General features: G+C 39.1%; 1 protein-coding gene across 1 annotated transcript in view; it reads left to right on the top strand.

Annotated features, from left to right (window-relative positions):
• The first annotated feature begins 1,180 nt into the window (after positions 1–1,180).
• Positions 1,181–22,789, top strand: part of NR1H4 (nuclear receptor subfamily 1 group H member 4) — a 34,925-nt gene continuing 13,316 nt past the window's right edge. Inside the window, 6 exon segments of the mRNA XM_050912129.1 lie at positions 1,181–1,265; positions 11,299–11,514; positions 11,517–11,660; positions 17,223–17,375; positions 21,568–21,701; positions 22,224–22,322. Of these exon segments, the coding sequence (XP_050768086.1) occupies positions 1,181–1,265; positions 11,299–11,514; positions 11,517–11,660; positions 17,223–17,375; positions 21,568–21,701; positions 22,224–22,322 (831 nt within the window).

Here is a 22,789-nt window from a genome sequence, read left to right as displayed (position 1 = left end):
ACATGCTGAGCCCTCACTGGGAAGCAGACTGGGCTATAACTCTCAAATGCCTTCAGTGAGTGGAAACGCAGTCCCAGGGACAGTCCCACGGGAATAAAACTGAATAAAGAATTAAGACTATAAAACAAAGCAAAACAGATTTCTGTCAACTTTATGCAGAATCCTCTTGGTGTCTGCATAAACCCTTGAGACATCTCCTTGTTGGAGCTGTATGTTCTCCTGTTGCTGATGGTCCTCCCTCAAATGCAATCTTGAGTTGCCCCATCCCACCCACATGAGCCAGACCTGGGCAAGGGAGCCTCTTGCATGCCTTCCTCCTGGATGTGGTGCTGCTCTAGCTATAGCCTCTGCTTGAGTAGGAGGCAATAGCAGGTCTCTTGCCTCTTATTTAATAGCCTCGTGGTTGGAGCGGGAAGAAGACCTGGATACACTGCCACTGTCAACCTCAGGAGATTGAAAGCTGCTCCATCTGACCTGCTAGGAAAGTACACTAGTGAGCAGGCACAAGCATCTCCCAGCCTCCCCAAGTGAGAGTTATATGGCTGCTTGAGACCACAAAGGGTCTCACCCAGTGGGTGGGTGAGCCTGATTATGAGACCAAGGCTTTGCTTTCTGTTTTTGCCACTGTTTGTCTTGTTCAGACATTAATTACTGAAGGCAAGATAAAGAGCCAGTCGCTGGAAATTAAACTTAAGTTTCCTGCCTTGGTTCTTCTGACCTAACCATAAACTTACACTTTTTCAGTAAGCAAAAACCATGAAATGATGAAAGGGTGATGAAAAAATAATGCAAACAACTGGTATTCCCTGGAAGGGGGGCTGGGCAGCATGCCCTCAGCAGATCAGGCCAGTACTTCAGTCTGTGAATATTTGAATAAGGTTGAGCATGAACTGCCATTAGTTTTAAATGAACAGCAGAAGGATGGCAAATAAAATATACCACAGCAAGGAAAAAACAAACAAACTAGATGCAGCATTTTATTTGAAGGCTGAATTAGGTATTGTAACTTCAAGCCAATGTTTGTTACAGTAAATATTGAAACAACCTCCTGAATCCTGCCTTACAATAGGTACACAAAAATTAGTTATCTTGTTGTAAATATTCTTTTCGCTTTATATCTTTCAGGGTCTCCTTTCAACCTATTTCTTAATTAGCATATTTCTCCCGAACTGAAGAATAAATGGGATCTGAAATGAATTTAATAGGACATCACCAGCTAGCCACTGCTGATGGATTTTCTCTTGCTGAAGGTCCTCACTTGTTTGGTAAGTCACCAAATTAGGTTAAAATAGCAAGCTATCCTTTACTCAGAAACCTGGAAGAAAATGCACTGAAATCTCAAGTCAAGGACATGTGGTTGACATGTGCAGGCCTTCTTGAATCTTCAATACCTATGGAAGGAATAACAAATAATGGGTCTGTGGTGTTAATGTAATCCTGCACAGTATCGCTCTCATCACTGCTCATAGCAAAGCTTGTAGGTTGTTTCTATAGCACTATTCTAATACCTGAAACCGTTCAGCAAAGATAGACCTATGTATGTAGGCTGGATGTTATCTTCATGCGAGTCTTTTAAATCAAGCTGAGCAGATATATTTTCAGTTAATTTGTAATAAAATTACACTGCAATGTATTTGCATTGCCATATTATGCAAATTTATGCATTTATGAAAGTAATTTCACCTAAATTAAAACCATTGTCTTATTGAGACCATTAAAAACTTATGCTATTAACTTCAGTGCAAAAGAAAATTTATAATGCAGGCTGGAAAAGTCTCCTTGCTGCAGTTCCACTGAATTTTTCAAGGCTAAGCATGGGTTTGTTAATGAATGAGGAATTCTTGGTCAATATTTTATAGGCATGGGGAAGCTGTCTTCTGTTATATGTACTGCTAAGGAAAAAAAAAAGAGAATAATAGATTTTCTAGCCTTTCTTTTGGCAGCAGAGGGGGACCTTTGTTGAATAACATGATACATTCACGGCCTCACACACAATACAGACCCCCACAGAAAGCTGCAACACTTCAGAAGTTTCCAGTCCAAATAAGACCAGAATTCTGTCTTTTTGAGTGCTGGAAAAATTGAAAACATTTCAGTTTCATCTATCTGAAACAAGAATAGTGGCTCGGGCATGGAGGGACTCTGACATGCGGAGCTACTCCTGCTGCAGAGCTCTTAGAAGTCAGGAGCATCTCTCCAAATCAGACCACTTCCAGTGTCCTGGCTCCATACAGCTAAACTAAAGCACTATCACTAATGATAAGCAAACCCCATTGCATTACTGTGTGTTATTGTTTTTTTCCCTAAATGTGTTCGGTTTTGGTGGGAGAAATGTTTTTGCAGTTGTTAAAAAAGTATATGTAAACAGCTACACCACTTCCTTGCTACCTGTTAATTCCAAAGTCAGGCCATGATATACAAAGAGGAGAATGATGTTCAAATGTAGGGTGCCAAATTTTATATCCAGTCATCCCTTTAAAAGTCCTGCATAACTGAACTACTTCAGATTTTTGTCAAGAAGATTTTCCCCTGATGTCTACTTTTTCACTAATTATTTCATTATTTTTCAAGAGTAATGATCAGGTAGCTTCAAAATACAAGGAAGCATGTTAACGTAAAATACTTTCCCTCCACACTGAAATCTTACTCAGAAATGTCAGGTCTTCAGAAGAGGGATTGTGTCTCCCATTATTGGTATTCAGAGCTTAGCACAATGGGGATTTAATGCAAACTGACATTTCTGTAACAGAAAGAAATAACGTATTAAGGGGTTGAATCAGGGGTCCCATTAGGAAGGAGACTTAGCACTCCTGCTGTGTTTCACTTAAGCTGACTTCTGTTTTATATGGCCACTTGGTCCTGTTTTGCAGGATGTCACTCAAGTTTCAGAAGTGAATTCTTTACAAATTTTGTGTCTTTTGCTTTTATAGCTGGAAAAAACCGATCAGAAATAATATGCAACTGAGTCCACAGAGAAAGTTACTCATGAAAATATGACTCCATCTCTTCAAAATGCTTGTAGGAAATGGTTTTGCCTCTCCATTTTATATTTGTAAGCTACTTGCATTTTTTTGACATTCAATTTTGGCAGGTAGAGACTTGTGAACCTAAGGAAGAAAGCTTTTCTTTTAAATGAGCCTTAGAATATACATTTCTCCCAGGACTTCTCACACATGACAGCTCTGATGTAATACAAGTGAGAAATTGCTGGCTTACAAACGTCAGCCTTTACATAAAACAGTCTGTCTCCTTTTTCAAAGATGCATACTCACATTCTGTAAAAAGCCTTGGAAATATATTATCTTTTCATTATGCTTCACTCAGTCTACAGGGAGAGTGTTATTAGACCTTCAAAAACAAATCTAACTGCATCTCCAAACATTAGCTCCAGGTCTCTCAAAAGAGATGTTGTCAATCGTGAGTTGCTTGTGCTGTAAACCTCATCACCATGGTAATTCCAGGGCACTTCTATGTACTCACCCTAAAGATTTCTAGTTGCAGCACGTTTCAGAAGAGCTTAAAGAAAAAAAAGGTTTTCTACCTTTCAGTAGTTGGAAATTGTATGTTTTAACAGTATATGTCTAAGGTAAAGTATCTCTTTATGTCTTTGGAGTTAGTGTGTTTTAACTGTAGTTTTTCACTTCTGTAGTTATGAGTCCCTGGAAAAAGGGGCTCAAAATGCAAATGAGGAAGGATCTTTAACCTAGCAGAAGTGAGGGTCCTTCCTTTCCACCCTGTTTTCCTGGAAAACTGCTTCTATTTTTCTGCCTCACTACTCAGGTGATTTAGAAACATCTTAGATGTCTTTACAGAAAATATCTTTTTGAAGAAGTGGCCAAAACCAGATACACAAAATGATACATCCTCTATAGCATCTGCATGCAAGATCAACTTTTTCTTCCTTGCAGCTCTGGTTTTCCCAGTGAGGGAAAGGGACTCTTGATGACAAGAAATCCCAGAGGTGTATGGGTCTCCATGGGACCTGTCCTGTTAAGATACTTCTCTTCCTCAGTCAAACCCTGTTTTTATTTCACAAGCCCCATTGAACTGGACAGGGCCAGCTATGTGAAGACTGGTCCAATTTCATATCCTGAACTAAGAGAAAGTGACACACCTACCAATCTGCAATTTAGGACTGAAATCCTGGTCTCCTTTAAAACCTTTGGGAGCTTTGTAGTTCACTTTAGAGCCATGAATTTATTCTGTGGACACTTCTACCATGATAGACATAGACTGATCTGAGCTCCTCTGCTTTGCTCCAAATTGACTGGACACAAGCTGTGACCTAGAAGATGCTGAGGTGCATTAGCAGAGCACTGTGCTGAAAAGCTGACAAGCCTTGCTCTAAGGCTTGGCAATTCAGCTGGGACAGCAAGACTGTTGCAAAAAGGTATTTGATAACATCTTTCGATTGCCTTTGAAAGTTTTTCCTATTAGGACCAATACATGTGTTAAATACCTCTATCTCCATTATCTTATTTCTTCCAACATTTATCACTTGCCCTTTTTTACAAAGGACTGAACTAATTTTCAGATACCAAAAATGTCTCCTTCATATTTTAAATGTGGAGGGTAAGCTTATATATTTGTATGGCATTTGACTCAAAACTGTCATTTCTATGATAAGTAAGTAGCAGGCCTTTAAAGTAATAGCCCCGTTCTATCTTCTGTGAAAACACCTTATATAGGAGTTATTCATATGCAAGACATTAAGTGTGAAACTTCAGCTATCAGAGATGGAATTATTTCTAAGAATCTGGAAAGATAAGTCAGTACTATTACATGTTTAATTTGAATAAAGACCTATTTTAAGTATTTTTGGATGGCCTGACAATATTTTCTTGTAATGTGACATCAAAATATAACAAGACAAGAAATGCCACCCTCGTTGTACATGTCCCTAGCTGAGAAAGAAGTTTTTGGAGTGCATGAGCACTCTTAAAAGCTGTATTGAAATGGACAAAGAAGAATAAACAAAAAAAGACACATAACAAAGGGGAAAAGAAAGCAATACATCTAAACTTGTCTTAAATATTTGACAATGTAAGAACAACAAAATGCCATTGAAAATTGTTGTAGGCATAGAACAGTGCCTAAGATGAGCTTAAAAGGCTGACTCCTTTCAGATAAATTTGTATTTGTTCTGGTTAAGCTTTTTTTTTTTTTTTTTTAAAAAAAAGGTAGTAGGATCAAGCGTCCAAACTGATTAAACAGCTTCAAGATCATAAGATATGTTAAATAACTACTTGTCTTCAGCACCACCTGGCAGATGATGCAACATCTGGTTTCATCACTGCAGAGAAGATAATTAGGCCTGTAACAGACCCCTAAATCAAAAGGAAACAAACCAACACAAATTAAAACAGAATATCACGTATGTATAATAATTATGAAGAGAGCCAAACCAAACAGAGTGGCAATCTGAGAAAAAAATTTAGCGAGAAGGAATGCAGATGAACAGGGCTCTGAGGGTGAAGGTTGCCCCACCGAGCAAGGCAAAACCAAAATGCATTTGTGCGATGCTTTCTTTTGTGCATGTGTGTCATTTGTGGATCCTGGCCTGGAAAGGAGACTATTTCATGAAATAAGGGGAACCTTGCAGTCTGGGGCTTGATTCCCTGCCTATTTACTTCCAGGTGTGATCCTCAGATGTACTTCTGGTCACAAATGTGATGTTGGGTCTTAGTGGGCTCATCCACAGTGCTAAATGAAAAAGGCTGAAGACTGAAAGAGGCACAGCACCCTTGACTGTCCATCTTGACACTACTCAACTCTTATCTTGCTCTGGGGCTCTGTTTTGGATTGCTTTAGTAGGTGTCTTTAAGACATGGGCTTACTCCAGGGACTGTTTCCAAAAAGGCAGCATGGACAAGACTGCAGTAGGTTTGGGTCCTTTTACCCTATACTGTCCCCTAACACTGTCTCAGTGGGGTTTGTTACCTTCATACCTTAGCTGCCATCAAACCAAGGCATGCCACACAATCTTCTGACTTCATGCTGTCCCAGTAGTGCTGTGGTGGCATCCAACACAGCCCTCACAACGTTACAGATGCTTTGAACTGAAATGACATACATTAAACAATAATATCTGAGAGCCACAGGGAGGCTACATGGGCCCAGAAGTGTAAGGTCAGCAACAAAGACTGCGTAGTGCAGATGCATCCTGCCCACTCTAGAGAGAGTTAGAGTTACCCCTAAGCTACATAGATGAGAATCGATCCTTGACGTTTGGCCCTGGGGAAAGGACATCTCTCGGGCACTCTTCTAACTTGCTATACAGATGTGTCCAGTATGGCCTGAGCACTTTGGCCTTTTTTAGAGAATACAACATTTCTGTGCTTAACAAACATCTGTTAATCCAGTCAGCTAAAACGTGCTTCTTGTGATATTGAAGTGGTTAATCTGTTGCACAGAATCATCTGACATTACTAAATATTTATTGATAAAAATTTTGTTGTAAATAAACTACAATAGGCACAAAATTACAATGGCTAGGCTACTTGGAGGCATCCCCTTGAATGGTAACCAAATTTTATCCAGGTAAATCCACGCTGAGAACAGACATTGCTATTGTTTCAGACATTTACAAACAAGTTTCTCTGTAATGAAGTTAATCAGTAAACTATATAACCTCTGGCCTGTGTCACTCCTTTGCTAATCTTAAAGAAAGTTCTCACAGTAAAGAAGTCAACAGGATACGGACAAAGCAGCATTAATAAGTTTTATTTATACGTAGTCTTTAGGGGAAAAAAAAAGAAAAAGAGAGGGAAAGGAGGACTGGGTACCTTAAGGAGAGTATTTTTCTTCAAGAAATGGTCAGATCGAAGACAGCCTAAGGTAGGATATTGTTGTGTTCTCACTTGGATGTGTTTGCCATCTATTCTTGCATTCTTCCTTGAAACTGTAGGATGCTAGAAGGTTGTTTCAACCAAGTGATCTTTAAAGATCTGCAAACAATTTGTTTGGAATTAAATCCAGGTTTCATTAACGGTTATGCTATGGTTTCCAAATTACTTAATCTTGAATCTTGTTCTTATTTCTTTAAGTTCCTTCATGAATATCCTACAGAGACCCAGAGGTTCATATTTTAAACCTGCTTAGAATTTTTTTCTCTTCAATTAGCTTTATATTAGTGGAACAATAACTTTTACATTAAAATGTGATCTCATTGTAATTTCTGTAATATTCTGAATAAAAACACCTTCAATCTGCACATAACCTCAGTATAATTCTGCAAACTGAAAACATTTTCTTTAGTTCCTACAAGGAAAATTCCCTTTCATTTCTACAAGTGGTTAAGCCTACGTCAAATATGTTTTCAAGTGTTACGTAAAATATTCCGTGTAAAATTTAAAGGAACAAAAGCAAAACTCTCCAAGGAGTTTCAGTTGCAAGCGGTATTGTGGAAAAATATTTGTAAAATGATGACCACATCCATGTGAAGGTTTCACTTTGATATTAGTAAGCTTTCCAGATTTCTGTAAGATGTTTTTCATTGAAAAACATTTATTTGCAAAACATAATCTAAAAGATTACAGCTGTAAGTAACATCACATTCGTGTGTGCTTAAGTAGTCTTTCTTTAAAAATGTAAAACGTATGCTTCCAAAAGGAAAAACAGATAAATGTTTCAAAATAGTTAAGACCACACAAACATAAAATATCACTGTATTCCAGTGAGCTCGTTTCTGATTTCACTTTCACTGCTTATACTACTGCAACTCCAGCGATTTCAGTGGGCTGGCTCATGCTTTACAGTGGCATGAGACCAGCCCATCTCAGACTTCTACTAACATATATCTGGATAAAAGCACATGTACATTCCGGTCAGCAAGATAAGATTAGTTTTCTTTTGCGATAAGAAACTATTTGGCCTAGACTCGCATGTACTTTGCAAAGTAGAATTCCAAAAATCAGTGTGGTTTTCAAATGTCATGCAGGACCGAGCAGTGCACCATATGGCTCTGAAAGCAGAACCCCTTCAGCTTTTGTTGGAAGCCTCATGCACGCAGAGGGCTGGGGAACACAGCTCAGACCACGCTTTTTGGATCAGGTCATAGAAATACTTTGTCCCAATAATTTCAAGGCATCTAGTTTCTATTTCAACCTCATCATTTGTTTCAATTTTTTAAGATAATATTTCAGAGTAAAAGGACATTTCAACTGAAAAAATGAAACAGTTTCATTTTGAAATCATCTGTATGGAACACTGTCACAGTTTTAAACAATTATTTTTAGGAATAATTTTAGATCACTAATGCTTTGGAGCAGACCATTTCTTGCAGTGTTTAATTCTAGACTCATTGACAATTTTGTGGGAAAAAAAAATAATTTGACAACTGCTTTTGATCTGCTCTGGGTAGAGAATGGTGTCTTACTGAGTCAGCCCAAGTTGGCTGATTTCTAAGGATGAAATACAGATACCCACCATGCCCGTCAAAAAAAAAAAACCTTTAAGCTAAAGTGGGAAACCCTACATAGTTACAATTTAATTATCTTTAAAAATCAGTTTGGTCTCCATGACTAGTATCCGAGCACTTCCCAGAGTTTTAGCTGTAAACCTGTTTTACATAAAACAAGACAATGTTCTCTCAATCTCTCTCGACCCTGCCTGTTCTTCCTTTTCCCTTCCATTGCTCTGAGCATGGACTCAATTCAGCTGAATTGTTTAACTATGTGTCTGACACAGAAGGCAAAAGAAGGAGATACAGGCTGGTTGGTTTTTTTCCCCATATTTAACTTCATACATTAAGACTCAGATTTTTTTGTTTCCTCCAGAAGCAGAGTAGAATTAATGATTGTGAAGATTTTTCTAAACATATCTGTAACCCAGATGGATTTACAGTGGTTTAAATAAACACCCAATATTGTCTCAGGATGTGCTCCAGTTCTTTAGCAGCCCTGATTTTTTTAACAAGCCCTGAGATTATTTTTTTGCTGTGGAAGGAGTGTTGCCTTCTCTTCTTGCTCTTTCAGAGGCCCAAGCAGTTCAGGAGGCTGGTATAGAGCTTTTGTGGAATTTCCTGCGGACGGCATAAAGTTAAAAATCAACAGTTTCTTCCTTTTCATTTTGGGATCGTCCCACTTTCCTTTGGCAAACTCAATCAACTAAGTAATTACTAACTAGCAAATGACAACTTAGGTCTCCGTGGTGAACAGATTCCTCTCCAAAGAGAGACTGAATGATTTGTATAATGACTGTGCATCTCACAATTAACACCAGTTTTTGTACCTGAAGTACCTTGACCAGTCTTAATGAGCAGCAGTCTCAAGAAATGGTAAACATAATTAAAGAAAGACTAGCCACTCATTAAACCTATACCGAACAATAAAGGTCAGCATCAAATCATTGCTGTCCTCACCCTTTACGTGTTTTGGCACCACTGCAGCTGGCAGGTATCAGTGACGGTATGCATTTGATGAATGAAGCTGCAACTTCACCTCCGGGCTCTTCCACAGAGTCCCCAGATGCCTGTATTTTGTCTCAGGTCTCCATATGCCTATGCTGTTTATTTAAAGGGCATAAACTTGGGTTTGGGGAGTGCCTTCTGCTATTCTACTTCTGCTAGTGTAGAACTCAGGGCCCTGGCCTCTTCTGGAGCAACTAAATGCAACCATAATCAAACTAATTGTTAATAATAAACGGCACCATTATTCTCATTTGGTTTTGTGTTACATTTTTCCAGATGCACACCTTGCTGCTTATTCTTGAACTGAGACCTCAACATTTGCTATTGGCAAAGATGTGCTGTGGACAATACAGCAATCACACAAATCCAAAACACTTGTATGGCTTCTGCAGCATGGTAAAGTAGGAAGGGCAGAAGGCTGCAGAGCAAGAGTGTGAGACCTTGAAAGTGAAAAAGTGGGTGAAATGAAAAGGTTAGTTTCTGGCACTAATTGAAGTGAGACAAAGGAGAGGGAAGAACCCTCTGCTATAGATTTTAATTATTGTTGTCATTACAGATGTTCCCTCTTCTTAACTGTTAGCATTTCTTCACTGTTTCTGATTCGTCAGAAGTGAAAGAGACTTACCAGGGAACCGATTTTATGTCAGCAAAAACGTTTTTGGAGTGCTTCTGAAGTGCTGTTAAGTAACGGTCACCAATGAACATTAATCTATGATTTCCTTGTAAATACTTCTGTTGACTCCAATAAAAGCAGGACTCAGCTTCTTACTGGAAATATGCACTATTTTTCTCAGATTCTCTTCTTGGAACTAATGAAGGAATTGTGTCAGCGTTTTCATGAAACAGCAAGATGTGGCTTTCTCTAACAGAAATATGAACTAGTTTGCAAATAACTTCTAAATTACTCTTTTCAGCTGTTTGACATGGGCTTGATTTTAATTACCCCATCCAGGCACTGCTAGATGTTGTTGTACTTGTAGTACAGAAAAAAAATGAGACTTAAGTTGTTTGCTTTTTTGAACCTGCTATTTAATGGGCATAGTTAAGGTAGCCTCCAGATACTGTGTCGATCCCGATAGGAAAGGTTGCCATTCCTTGTACCACTGCCAGGTTTGTTGTTGGCTCAGAGGTGAATAGTGCTGGCTTACGGAGGTGCTCCATATGAGAACCGCACAACTGCACTGAGTGGCACAGGCTTGTAGGGGCTGGGGACCAGGCTGCAGAGGCTGGCTGGGTAACCACCGGAGGCTGGATGGCGAGAAGGTCGCATTTCACCACTTATATTAGGAATATTTTCCCTGTTCCTTCATGGTAGCCTCACTTTCCCCTTTCAGGCTCTTCTTGAAGGTTTATTTCATGTTCTTAGCCTTCTAATTAAGCCTCACTCTTGTCGTCTTTCCCCAGTGCGCTTTTTCCCTGTCATGACATATTCATTCAGAATTAAATAGAAATTAACATGATGTTTGAGTCTTGATCTAACTTTCACCAATGCCATAGGATTTTTGGCTTTTGTTTGGATTTCTTTTATTCTGCTGTGAGACCTAATCTGGGTTGCTAGCTTCTCTGTGGTGTGGATTGCTCTTTCTTGTAAACTGAACATTTATACAATTAGCTGCATGGTATCTTTCAAGATTTTTTTATGTACATGCCAGTGCTGGACATTTCCACCAATAATAAAGGAGTGGCTGAGAATGGCTAAGTTACTTTTAAAATATCTTGCAATGCATTTGCATAGGACCAGGACCAAGACCAAGGAAATCTGAGCTCAGATAATGCAGTCTTTATGATTATGCCTTGTTTTTGAGATGGATGTCTGGAAGTGGAAACTTCTCTGATAACTGCAGTTTCATGGTAGTAATAGAAATTGTTTGTGCATTATTATTTTTCAGGTGTCCTTTCAGAGCCAATGAGTTCTCCAGTACAAGAGGCAGATGTGTCACCTTACGCACAGTACAACAGTGTGCCATTTCCCCAAGTTCAGCCTCAGATTTCATCGCCACCTTATTACTCCAACCTAGGCTTCTACCCTCCGCAGCATGAGGAATGGTATTCCCCCGGGATGTACGAGCTCAGGAGAATACCCTCAGAGACCTTTTTCACCAGGGAGCAGAGATAATGGATATCCCGGCAGCCAAAAAGCCTAGACTGGGTCACTCCACGGGCAGAGTGAAAGGAGAAGAGCTCTGTGTGGTCTGTGGTGACAAAGCTTCTGGGTACCACTACAATGCTCTTACTTGTGAAGGATGCAAAGGTAGGATGCCATTTATTACATAATACAATTCAACTAATAAGCACAGCAGTTTCTGAATATTTTTTTTCTGTCTTGTTAATTTTCTCTGAGTCATTAAGCATTTTTGAGATTTACGTTTAGATCTGATGTACACTATTCTGTATTTTCCCCAAGACAGATTGGCAGTGTCTTCCACCATTGTCCTGTGATTATAGAGCACAGTTGGCCAACCTACAGCTCTTGAGCCATCATTAGCTCTTGGTAAACTGAAGGTCAGCTTCCATGTGGGGGCCTGGCAGCCTGGCTCTGCTGTCTTGGAGGCTGTTCATGCCAATCTCTGCCTGTGGAAGGAATCAAACCCGTGGAGGCCCCTGGGAGTTCAGTGCTAGGCTGCCCTAGAAATGAGCTGCAAACCCAGCCCAAATGCCTCCTGTAGCGTGCACTGAAAGGAATTGAGAGCTGTCAGCTCCCACCTGCAGGCTGTTCCCAGAGAATTTCTTTCCCTCAGCTCCCAAAGGATATGGTGGGTGTCTTCAGGTTTGTGAAATGAAAGGATTTTTAATTCTAGACTTTCTTCTAGGGATAGCCTCTATCCCTAGGGAGAGAGCTTCTTCAGGAAATAGATGGTATATGTAGGATAAATATCTTGCTTCTTAGGAGAACAGTATTCACAAGTTGGTGTCAGGATAAATGGGATATAGAAAATCATTGCCATTATTGGAAACATGATTGCCAGATATTGTAGCAGAGAGGGACAAAAGGTTATGCTGATGGAATAACTATTATACCTAAAGACGATTACTCTGTGACAGGGCTGAGGTACATTATAGAAAGAAAAAATAATGCCCCAGTTTTTTATCCTATTCTGTGAAGAAATATTTCATTATCATTTCTGTTCTACAGATAAAGGCTAAAGCATGGACATTACTGAAGCACTAAAATATCTTAATGTGGAGCTCACTGTCACTGAGAGTGGACTTGGAACTAATTTGGGGTTTTTGCTTTATTACAAATTCATTTCTGAGGGCACAACAGACCACATTGGTGAACCACTCTAAACATTAATACAGTCAAGGGTCATATAGTTTATCTCAATAATTCCAATAAATAACAGATTTGTTTCTTTCTGCTGTCTGTGTGAATAGTCTCAAAGTAAAAAAATATGAATTAACTCATATGAATGCTGTCATTATAAACCAGATTAAACTCAATTTTAATGTGAAGATTCCAAGTAATGATACATTTACTCTGTTAGTAAGCTATTCCTACGGTTTATTAACTTCATTATTAAATGTCTTAGCAATTTTTCAAAGACTTACAATTACAAACTATGGAATTTGTAGAGAATGTTTCTAGGAGAGAGGTTAAAACCACCAGGTTAATACTCAGACTAAAACACATGGTGAAAGGAGATATGCGTTCATCTCTCTACTGATTCATTTTGAATCACTCTATGTAACCATAATTTTACTGCTTTATTGGGATAATTTATTTTATGTTTTCACTCTGTTTCATGACTGCAACATCAATTACAAAGAATAGTACCCTTGATCAAATATAGTAAAAGTTGAATTATTTAAAGATAATGCATTCTGTTTCTACAATAAACTTTAGAGGTGATTAAAGTACCAGCTGATTCAGTAAAAAGATGTGCTGAGGATAGTAATTCTGTTTGACAAGGTGAAAGGGATACTATGTTTTCTAGAACTCTGATCATTCTTATGTATCTGGGGAATTTTTCACATGGGTATACATTACCCTCAAAGCATGATGAACAAAATTGGACTCAGTACTTCTGTTGTGCTCTTATCAGTGCAGTAGAAGAACTACCTCAATGTCTCACATGCAAGTATGAGATTAGCCCTTCTTTTTGGCAACAGACTGTTAATTCATGCCCAATGTGTGTCCAAAATAATATGCAAATCCCTTTCTGCAGGACTAGTGCTCACCTTGCAGCACCCCTGCTCCATTGATGCCGTGGACATTCTTATTCAAAGGGGGAGGCTTTGCACATATTTTTATGGGATTCAATCCTCTGATGAATATGTTAACTTTTTTTTTCATTTCTTTCTTGGGTAATGCATTCAGCAACACCCTCCATTGTTTTTCTTTCTTGGGCAGAAGGAACAATATTAAGATCTTATTTATTGTCCCTCATGAGAATATTAATCTAAAGATATAGGCAGGAGTACACACTTCTATATATTTTTTTAATACATTACCATCCATTAACAAATAAGTATGAACTCTTTCATTAATATTTTACATATTATGCAAAAGCAGATTAAACAGAACATTTGCTCTCATACAACATTTGCGTGTGGTACTATAAAAAAAAAGAAAAGGCTTCATTGAGGTTTCTCTCACCTCTAATATATCACTTTAGAAACTGCTGCCTTGATTAACAATAATAGCATCACAGTTGTGGTTCATAAAGAATGAGGCAGTTCAGGCATTGTTACAGTATAGGGAGCAATATACTGTGCTTTAAAGCCTGCTGCTGTAGAGGGCATTTCTGAGACAACCTTTGCAGACAGACATCAAAGACTTTTTGGTATAGCCTCAGCCTGTATAGTGATACTCGGTTTTAAGGGCCATTTTCAGATGTTATAGAACAAGTGTGACATAGTATTGCACTTGTTCAATAAAGCGACATAATAAGTTTTGCTGAGAGAAAAGCTAGTTGTGAATTCCCTCTGCGCAGGCTGGCGGTATGAGTTTTTGCAGTCTTCAAACCACTCCTGATAACACTTGATGTCTTTCGTGCCAGACTGAGAATACTTCTTGCAAAGAAGGGTGCCACTTTAATCTTCTCCTTGCACTAACACCCACCACGTGGGCATGGGGGGAAGGAGCGCCGGAGCACATCTTGATAGTCCGACAGAATGGAGCAGGTGCTTTGTTAGCAATCGTGAACTTCAAAAACTTTTAAATGGAAAAACCCAAAGCAGTTGGCCATCAGAATGGCAAATGGAGATATTTACAAAGCTTTCATCTACACTTTTAACAGCTGTCTTCTGTCAACTTTCATAATTTCCGTAAGAAAAATCAGCATCAGTAACATTGGAGCAGCTCTAGCCATAATTATCATATTCATGACTAGCTAAGAGAACAAAGCAAACTCAACATTTGCAGCCAACATGAGCTTTTTGTAATTTGGCAACATCAGATAAAAGTTAGACTGTGCCAGAAAAACCTTCAGCTTTTGGGCTACCCCTTCATTAGTTTAACAGATGCCATTTCTGATTTACCTCTGAATTTTTGTAAAACTCCTCCTGGTATAGAAGGTCACACATAAAATATTTCAGGCAGTTCAAGTTCATTTGATTATTAGTGAATAATATATATAGAAATTCCATTCATACCAAAAAGCTAATTTCAAAATTAATTATTAAGAAGTCTGTTCAAGAACACAATGATTCAAGAGACAATGATTCAAGAGTCACTTAATGATAAAACTGAAGCAAGAGTAGGGTTAAAACCACTTTTTGCCAAAAAAATTATTTCACTTTTCATTTCACATCATTTCACTTTTTCAAAAACTTAGTTTTCAGAAGAAAATATTTGACTGCTTGAATCTTGTTGGTTCCTAGCTTTTGCATCCATATTTTTGCATTCTTCTTTCACATTCTTACCTACTTTAAAAAATTCATTCACTAAAGCTCCTTTTCTTTGCTCCTCCATGAAAAAGCAAATGCACACCTTGTGGGTAGGGTGAGTGATAAAGTCATCAACCAGACTTAGAATGTCATAAATATTTGTGCAGAGCTTTTCAACATTTACTACTAACTAATGTGTCATAAACTACAGGATTTAAATTTAATGAATAAAATTCATAAATGATGTAAAGCAGATGCAGTTGCCTTTAACTGACACTGAGAACCTACAGCTTAAATCCAGGCCTTTTTCTCCCTTCCCTTCCCAGTAAATGGTAATGTATTAAACACCACGTGAATGATGAATACAAATAATGCCTGGGGCTGCTGGAGGTTCTAAGCAATCTGCATTTCAAAAGAGACTGATGCCAGTCAACTGTATTTAGCTGAAAAGCAGCCAATATGACAGACAGCATGGAAGAGACTTCAAGCAGGAATTACAGCAGATTCAGAGAAATGCCAGATTCTTTGTGACCAGATAGTGGAATTGTTTTACTGGTAGCTACACATTGGTGCTTGGAAGAGATTATGCAACTATAAAAACATGGGCCAAAGTTGGGAAATTGTCATCTGACAATGGCAAAATCATCACGTCATGTTATCTCACCTAGATTCAGTGGGACAGTATCTTAGCCGAATGCATTCTGAAAACACACAGACAAATCCTGCAATGGACAAAAATTCAGATTCATATCCGAATTTGCCCTATGATTTGAGTATGGGAGACTGGGTCTTACCTGGTGCCTCTCTTAGTGCACCAAAGTGCCAGGTTGGAAAACAATGGTGGTTTTATTGTGCCAGCCAGTGGCGATAAGAAAGCAAAAGCTTTGTGAATAGCTCTGTTTAATGTAAATTTACGTAGAGCTCTAGTTTGAAGTGCACTGTAAATCAGTGATGTGCCAGCAGAAGCTCGCAGGAGCCTATTTCAGAAACCTGCCCTCAGATGGGAAGGAGAACTGATTCCCTCTGTAGTTGATGCTAAATAGTCTCTGCCATATGAAGGACAATGTAAAAAGATTGTGATGGCACAGTGAGTCACACTAAAAATTCAGGAAACATTCAAGTCATCGTTGGCAGCAAAGATTCTGTTGTTTGCAATGACTCTTTTATTCAATTACATTTAATATCTTGAGCACTCCACATTTTGCCCACAGTGCCACTCTCAGAGGTGTGCTAGGCAGTAGCCAAATAGGAGGTTTGGACAGGCTGAGGAAAGGTCCTCTCAATTTCTTGGATCAGTTGCTGTTTGCAGTTACCACTGTGCAATTTTGGAGCGAATCCAGTGACAATACCAGTAGAACTGCCCGTGCAGGTGAAATTAGGTGACTGCTTAACTCATCAGGTGGACAATATTTAGTGAATGAGGCTGGAGTATCTTGTAAACAGAGGAGGAGGCCACCTGTACAATAGGCAGATACGATGCAGCTTCCTTATTAAACTTGGGGGTGGGCAAGCAGAGCAGTATGTGGAGCTTCTGCAGCTCCCAGGGGCTGAGAGAACGGCGATGAGTTACTCAACTCTCTGTGCATCCTGTACCTCAAGAGACTTAACAGACTCATTTTTTTTCCCACTGGCTATTTGTATGGTATCACCCTACAGCTCTAGTGCTGGTGCTCAACCTGCTCCTGTTAGGTTTCAGATTTGGGTCTTAATTTTCCCAGCATTCACAGTTCCAGGACCTTACTTTGGGCTAATGTCTAATGTTTGGGGCCATGATATATCATGTTGATTTATTAAATTATATGACTTTGATACTGTTGTCAATACAAATATCAAGAATATAGTCATCCAGGCACTGAAAGAAACTCGCAGTGCAGCAGAACATGTGTCATTCAGAAAACCCAATGGAGATGGAAGTGCTCTTCAACTTGATTACTTTGCTTCTGTGAGTGTTTTCCTTTATCTATGTCACTGCTGTGTTGTGCAGGGTTCTTCAGAAGAAGCATCACAAAAAACGCAGTATACAAGTGTAAGAATGGAGGCAACTGCGAGATGGACATGTACATGAGGAGAAAATGCCAGGAGTGTCGTCTAAGGAAATGCAAGCAAATGGGCATGTTGGCTGAATGTATGTATACAGGTATTTGCATCATATAGTCAGAGTGTGCATCAAATACTGTATTTGTTTAATTAGGCTGGTTTTAATAATAAAGCTATAAAAGATGTCATCTAGCAGGTGGAAGGCACATGAAAGATGATGCCGTGCCTGTGCATCAAATCCTGTTGAAAAAGACAAATGCACTTATAAGCAATGGGTTTTAGTTGGTGGTCAGGGACACAAGGGTGTGTTGTGGTTTAACCCGAGCCGGCAGCTAAGCACCACGCAGCCGCTCGCTCACTGCCCCCCCACCCCTGGGATGGGGGAGAGAATCAGGGGAAAAAAACCTCGTGAGTTGAGATAAAGACAGTTTAATAGGACAGAAAGGAAGGAAAAACAATGATAATGATAATAATAATATGACAATAGTAATACTAAAAGAATTAAACTATACAAAGCAAGTGGTGCACAATGCAATTGCTCACCACTTGTTGACCAATGCCCAGTTACTTTCTGAGCCGCGATCCCCCCTCCCAGTTAACTCCCCCCAGTTTATATATTGGGCATGATGTCATATGGTATGGAATATCCCTTTGGCCAGTTTGGGTCAGCTGTCCTGGCTGTGTCCCCTCCCAGCTTCTTGTGCCCCTCCAGCCTTCTTGCTGGCTGGCATGAGAAGCTGAAAAATCCTTGACTTAGTATAAACACTACTTAGCAACAACTAAAAACATCAGTGTGTTATCAACATTATTTTCCTACTAAATCCAAAACACAGCACTATACCAGCTACTAGGAAGAAAATTAACTCTGTCCTAGCCGAAACCAGGACAGGGTGTAAGAGCTGAGCAAATGGTGAAGGAAGGGCTGTCCTGCACTAGATAACAGCCATTAGTCTGCTTGAGTGGGAAGGAAAAGCAGTCCAGGGAAGTGAGTCTACGGGAGACTCCCCAGGAGCGAGGAGTTTGCAGTGTTGTGGAAGCCAGAGCAGGAAAATCCTGGCACTTCCTTGCTACTCTTTCTGGGGCTCTCCCTGTCAAGTTCTTGCTTACCAAGTCCAAATTTTGGCATTTAAACAATGCTGTTTTCAAGAAAAGAGGAGGACTGCGCTAGCAGGAAGTTTCTGTGGACTTGCCAAGTGTATGTTCCCAGACCTCACCCAGCAATCAGGCAAAGCCTGCTAAAGGCTAGCCTTTTTTTATAGTCTCATTAGCTCTTCTCGTGCCACTATAGATTTTCCTGCCTTGCATACAGGCACATAGGTAGAACCGTTTCCAGAAATGAAGCTGATGGACTTTAATAATGTTTCATATTAAAGTGAATATTCTATTCAGACTGACAGCTTATAAACTTCATTGAGCTTCACATTGGACAACTTAGAACAACAGGGATATTGGAGTGCAACTTTAAACATGTTTAAAACTCCATTTTGAGTAAAATGTTGGCCAATCCATTATTTTTGCAAGCTTGCTCCTGAAAACAGCCTGTAAACATCTGCTCTTCTGCCTTCCATGAACAGGGCTACAATTTATTTTTCTTGATGGCTCCAATCATTTTAGCATACACGTATGTGTGAAACCAATTTAGGTTCATACAGGAAATTAATCTACTTGGAATTTTTAATATACTTCTATCCCTCAATCTGATCAGAAGATGCTATATTAACTGTTGGGTTTGTGAGAAACAATAAGCTCCATCAATATTTGGAATGCATTGCCAGCATAATGTAATTAATCTTTCATTCTGCAAATTGAACAGGCTACAAAGATCCTGAGATATGACATATTCTTGTGCAATACGTAAATATATGAGCAGACACTACCACTGTGATGACAGCAGTCAATGTGTCCCTAAGTGTCAGAGGAAAATAACTCCCTGTGGTGCTGATCCCAGATCCATTGTTCCAAAATTTTGAGGGTTCAAAATAGCCTGAGTGACTCAGTACAAAAAAAACAAACAACCCATCACTGAAAAAAATAGGTCAACGTAAATAATACTGACTGGGCCCACATAAAACTTTTAAACTGGCCTATCATTTTCACAAACTGGCATATATGAAATAAAAGCCAGCGAGTGCCACTGCCATCTGACTCTCTCTCTGCAATGGAAACCCTGGGTATCTTGTGTTGCTCATGACTTAACCATAAGCATGTTCTAATGCACTGTAATGAGGATGTTTGGCAAGGTACTATTCAATGGCTTTCAAGTAGGAGTGTGCTGTATAATTGCTTTTAGTTCAAGGCAATCCAGGACAGTAAAATACGAAGCTTCTAGTAGTATAGAGCATTTATTTGAAAAAAAAAAAAAGACTAGGAAATAAAAGGTTACCTTGAACGTTGTTTCACTTACTCATTTTGTGGGATTGTAATTGCAAGCTCTGTGGATTCTTTTTTCCCTCTGAACAAGGAGGTAAAGTCTTATAAATATTTATGGCACGGCTACTCAACAATCCTACTCCTGCCCTTTATACACAAACCACAGACAGATCAAAATTACTAACCATCGATTTCAGTCATTTGCTGTCATTATGATATAAACTGCAAGTTTCTTGGGTGAAACATCTACCTAGGGAAGACCCAGGTTCTGCGACTCTTCCTGGAAGGTAATACCCATTTACTACCCATTGAAACCTAGCTATCTCTGAGGTAAAAAGTAAAGTCCTGTCTCTCACATGAGTTTTCCAGCTAACTTAAATGGAGCCAGAATAAGATGTCACTCAGTAGCAGGAAGCATGAGAAAAATCTGTCTTACTGCTTAAGGCAAATGTAAACCAAATTTTCCCTAGGAAGGTAGTAGACCAGATCCTAAGCTGGTGGAAAACAGTACAAGCCCATTAACAGCACCAAAGGATGCACTGAATAATTTAGAAAAAGAAATCTATGATGCTGTGCAGCAGCACAAATTACATGGCTCGATACCAATTATTATCTCCATCGTTCCTATTCCCCCCTTTCAAGGTATTATTTGCAGGTCTTATTTTAATCATGTAAATTTCCTCTTCTCTCAGCAGTTCAGGTAGGTTATTTTATATAGTGCTTAAACAGGAAATTAAAAACATTCACAATGAAATTCACTGTTTTCGTGGTATCTTCCTCCACCATCATATACTCACTGAATAAGCCTCTTTTCCTGCTCTGCATTTTGAAAGGTGAAGAATGGGAAGGACACTTGAAAGAAGCTAAAAAAAAGAAAGAAAGAAAGAAAGAAAAAAAGTCCTGCGCTGATAGGTTTATTTTTAGATGAATACTTAGCTGTTTACTTTTTCATTTGTGCTTTCTGGCTGTCTTCCACCGGTTGTGTAGGGTACCTATTGTCCCTTTCTTTTGTTAGCATAAACAGATTGCTAGTTTTTATGGCATCCACACAAGGATGCTCCCTGGTTCAAGGTACTGAAATGTAGTCTAGAACAAAAAAAAAACCCACAAATGCAATAATCCTTTCATTAGGGCAAGTGAAACTCCATAGTAAAACCAGGGCTTTATTCAGTCCTCTAACACAGTCAAATGCAAACCAGCAAGACCAACCAGATAACATTTTAAATAAATACATTTTAAAGGTACGTTTGCCAGCCTGAGTTACTTCTGAGCCTACATTTTCAGCTGTTGGTCTATCTGTATAGTGACACTGTAATGGCTAAAGCCCTGGAGTCCTCTCTTCTGAGTGGGCTTTCTGTGTGAAGATTCTGCACTAAAGCCATAATATTGCTTAAAGCTTATTGAAAACATCCAGTGCCCTTTGTGTAAGAACAGCTGCACCTCGATTACTGTTTTGGATCGGATGAGGAGCACACCTGTGATGACAGTCTTCCAATTGTTCCCATTTATTGCACTTTGGTTCGGGTCTTGGAGCACAGGAATGGGTTTTCTTTTGGATGAAACTAAATCAAAGACACACTCCAGCGCACTCCCATCACTAACGGGTTTTCTGTCTGCAAGACCAGATTAGAGCTGGTCCAAAGCAAGACCCCTGACATGCACACTGTGTGGATGCTGGGTCACCAGAACCAACTGTTTTGCTCTGCAGATAGGCTCCTGCTGGGCTAGACTACTCATTAGTGTGTACTTAGTATGTCTCATTAGACTCACGTCCAAAGATAATGACACATTCAGGAAATGATCTGCACAGGTAAGTGGGTTTGTTAGTGTAAAGGGCATTCATGGGCATGTTTATGTACCTATCCAGTGCCTGAGGCATATATAAATCCAATTGCTATCATCTGTTGTATTATGTGTTCTAGGTCTGTTAACAGAAATACAATGCAAGTCAAAAAGGCTACGGAAAAATGTGAAACAGCCCCCAGATCAGACAGTTAATGAAGATAATGAAGGCCATGACATGAAACAAGTGACATCTACAACTAAAATATACAGGGTAAGAAAATTCTTGTGATAGTTCGTACAGTAGTGGTGATGTTTGAGCTAAATGTGGCTAGTACAATGAATATAGACTACTTGCAAACTCTCTGGAGCTGTCTGTATTAATTAAAACTCCATCTCCCACCAAGTCAAGGAAATACCTTGAGTATAGTAGTAGTTCTGACATTTTTAGTCAAAACTCAGTAAAATATCTCTAAAATCCATAAAGTATTTTTTCTGTGATATGTATGTCAGGTATATATCACATATGGTGAGGTGTGATATTAAAGTTTGAGCATACCTAGTTATTTGCTAAACTTTTCCTTATTTCTAATAATAAACCACACAAACTCATGCAGTTTAGAAGCATTATACACCTCTCCTGTACACTTCTACAGAAATCTCAGTGACAAGCAAACCTCTTGTCTGCTTGGTCTCCAACTGTGAAAAACAGATGTATAGCTTTTGCCTAAAGCAAGAGATGCTAGATCATTTCTATGACTGCATTTCATGACGAGCTTTTTTTTTGCCAGTATAGGAGAAAGTAGAATTCACCCCAGAACAGCAGAACCTTCTTGATTACATCATGGATTCATACAGTAAACAACAAATACCACAGGAGGTGTCAAAAAAACTAGTAAGTGCATTGATGAATTCATTTTTGAGATGCAGATAACGAAGCTGAGGATTACAAGGCAGAAAATATTTGTACTTAGCATAAGTAGGTGTAGTAAGTAGTAGAGCAAAATATGGGTAAAAGCTTACAGTTAAAACATGCTGCAAGTGGGGCAGAATCTCTCCCCTTCAGTCAACAGTTAGATCACATCTTCATTTATCAAACTTAAATGCTAAGAAAAAGCTTTCAACTCTGGAAATAACACTTTTATGCTCAAATCTAACCTTTGCTGATTGGAGCTTTGTTTTTTGCATTGTCAGTATAGGCAGTGCTTTGAGTTTGACTTGCAGCCAAGCTTCCTTTCTATAAAGACACCAGCCTGGAAGCTTGAAAATATTTCATTTTTTTCAAGCCAAATTCCCAACATTTTCCAGGTTTGGATTTTTGTTTCATCCCCTCTTCCTCCCTTTTCCTCTCTATGTTCTAGA

Source organism: Gymnogyps californianus, chromosome 1 (assembly GCF_018139145.2).
Source record: "Gymnogyps californianus isolate 813 chromosome 1, ASM1813914v2, whole genome shotgun sequence".
In the NCBI taxonomy this organism is placed as follows: Eukaryota; Metazoa; Chordata; class Aves; order Accipitriformes; family Cathartidae; genus Gymnogyps; species Gymnogyps californianus.
This window is presented reverse-complemented; position numbering and strand designations above follow the sequence as displayed.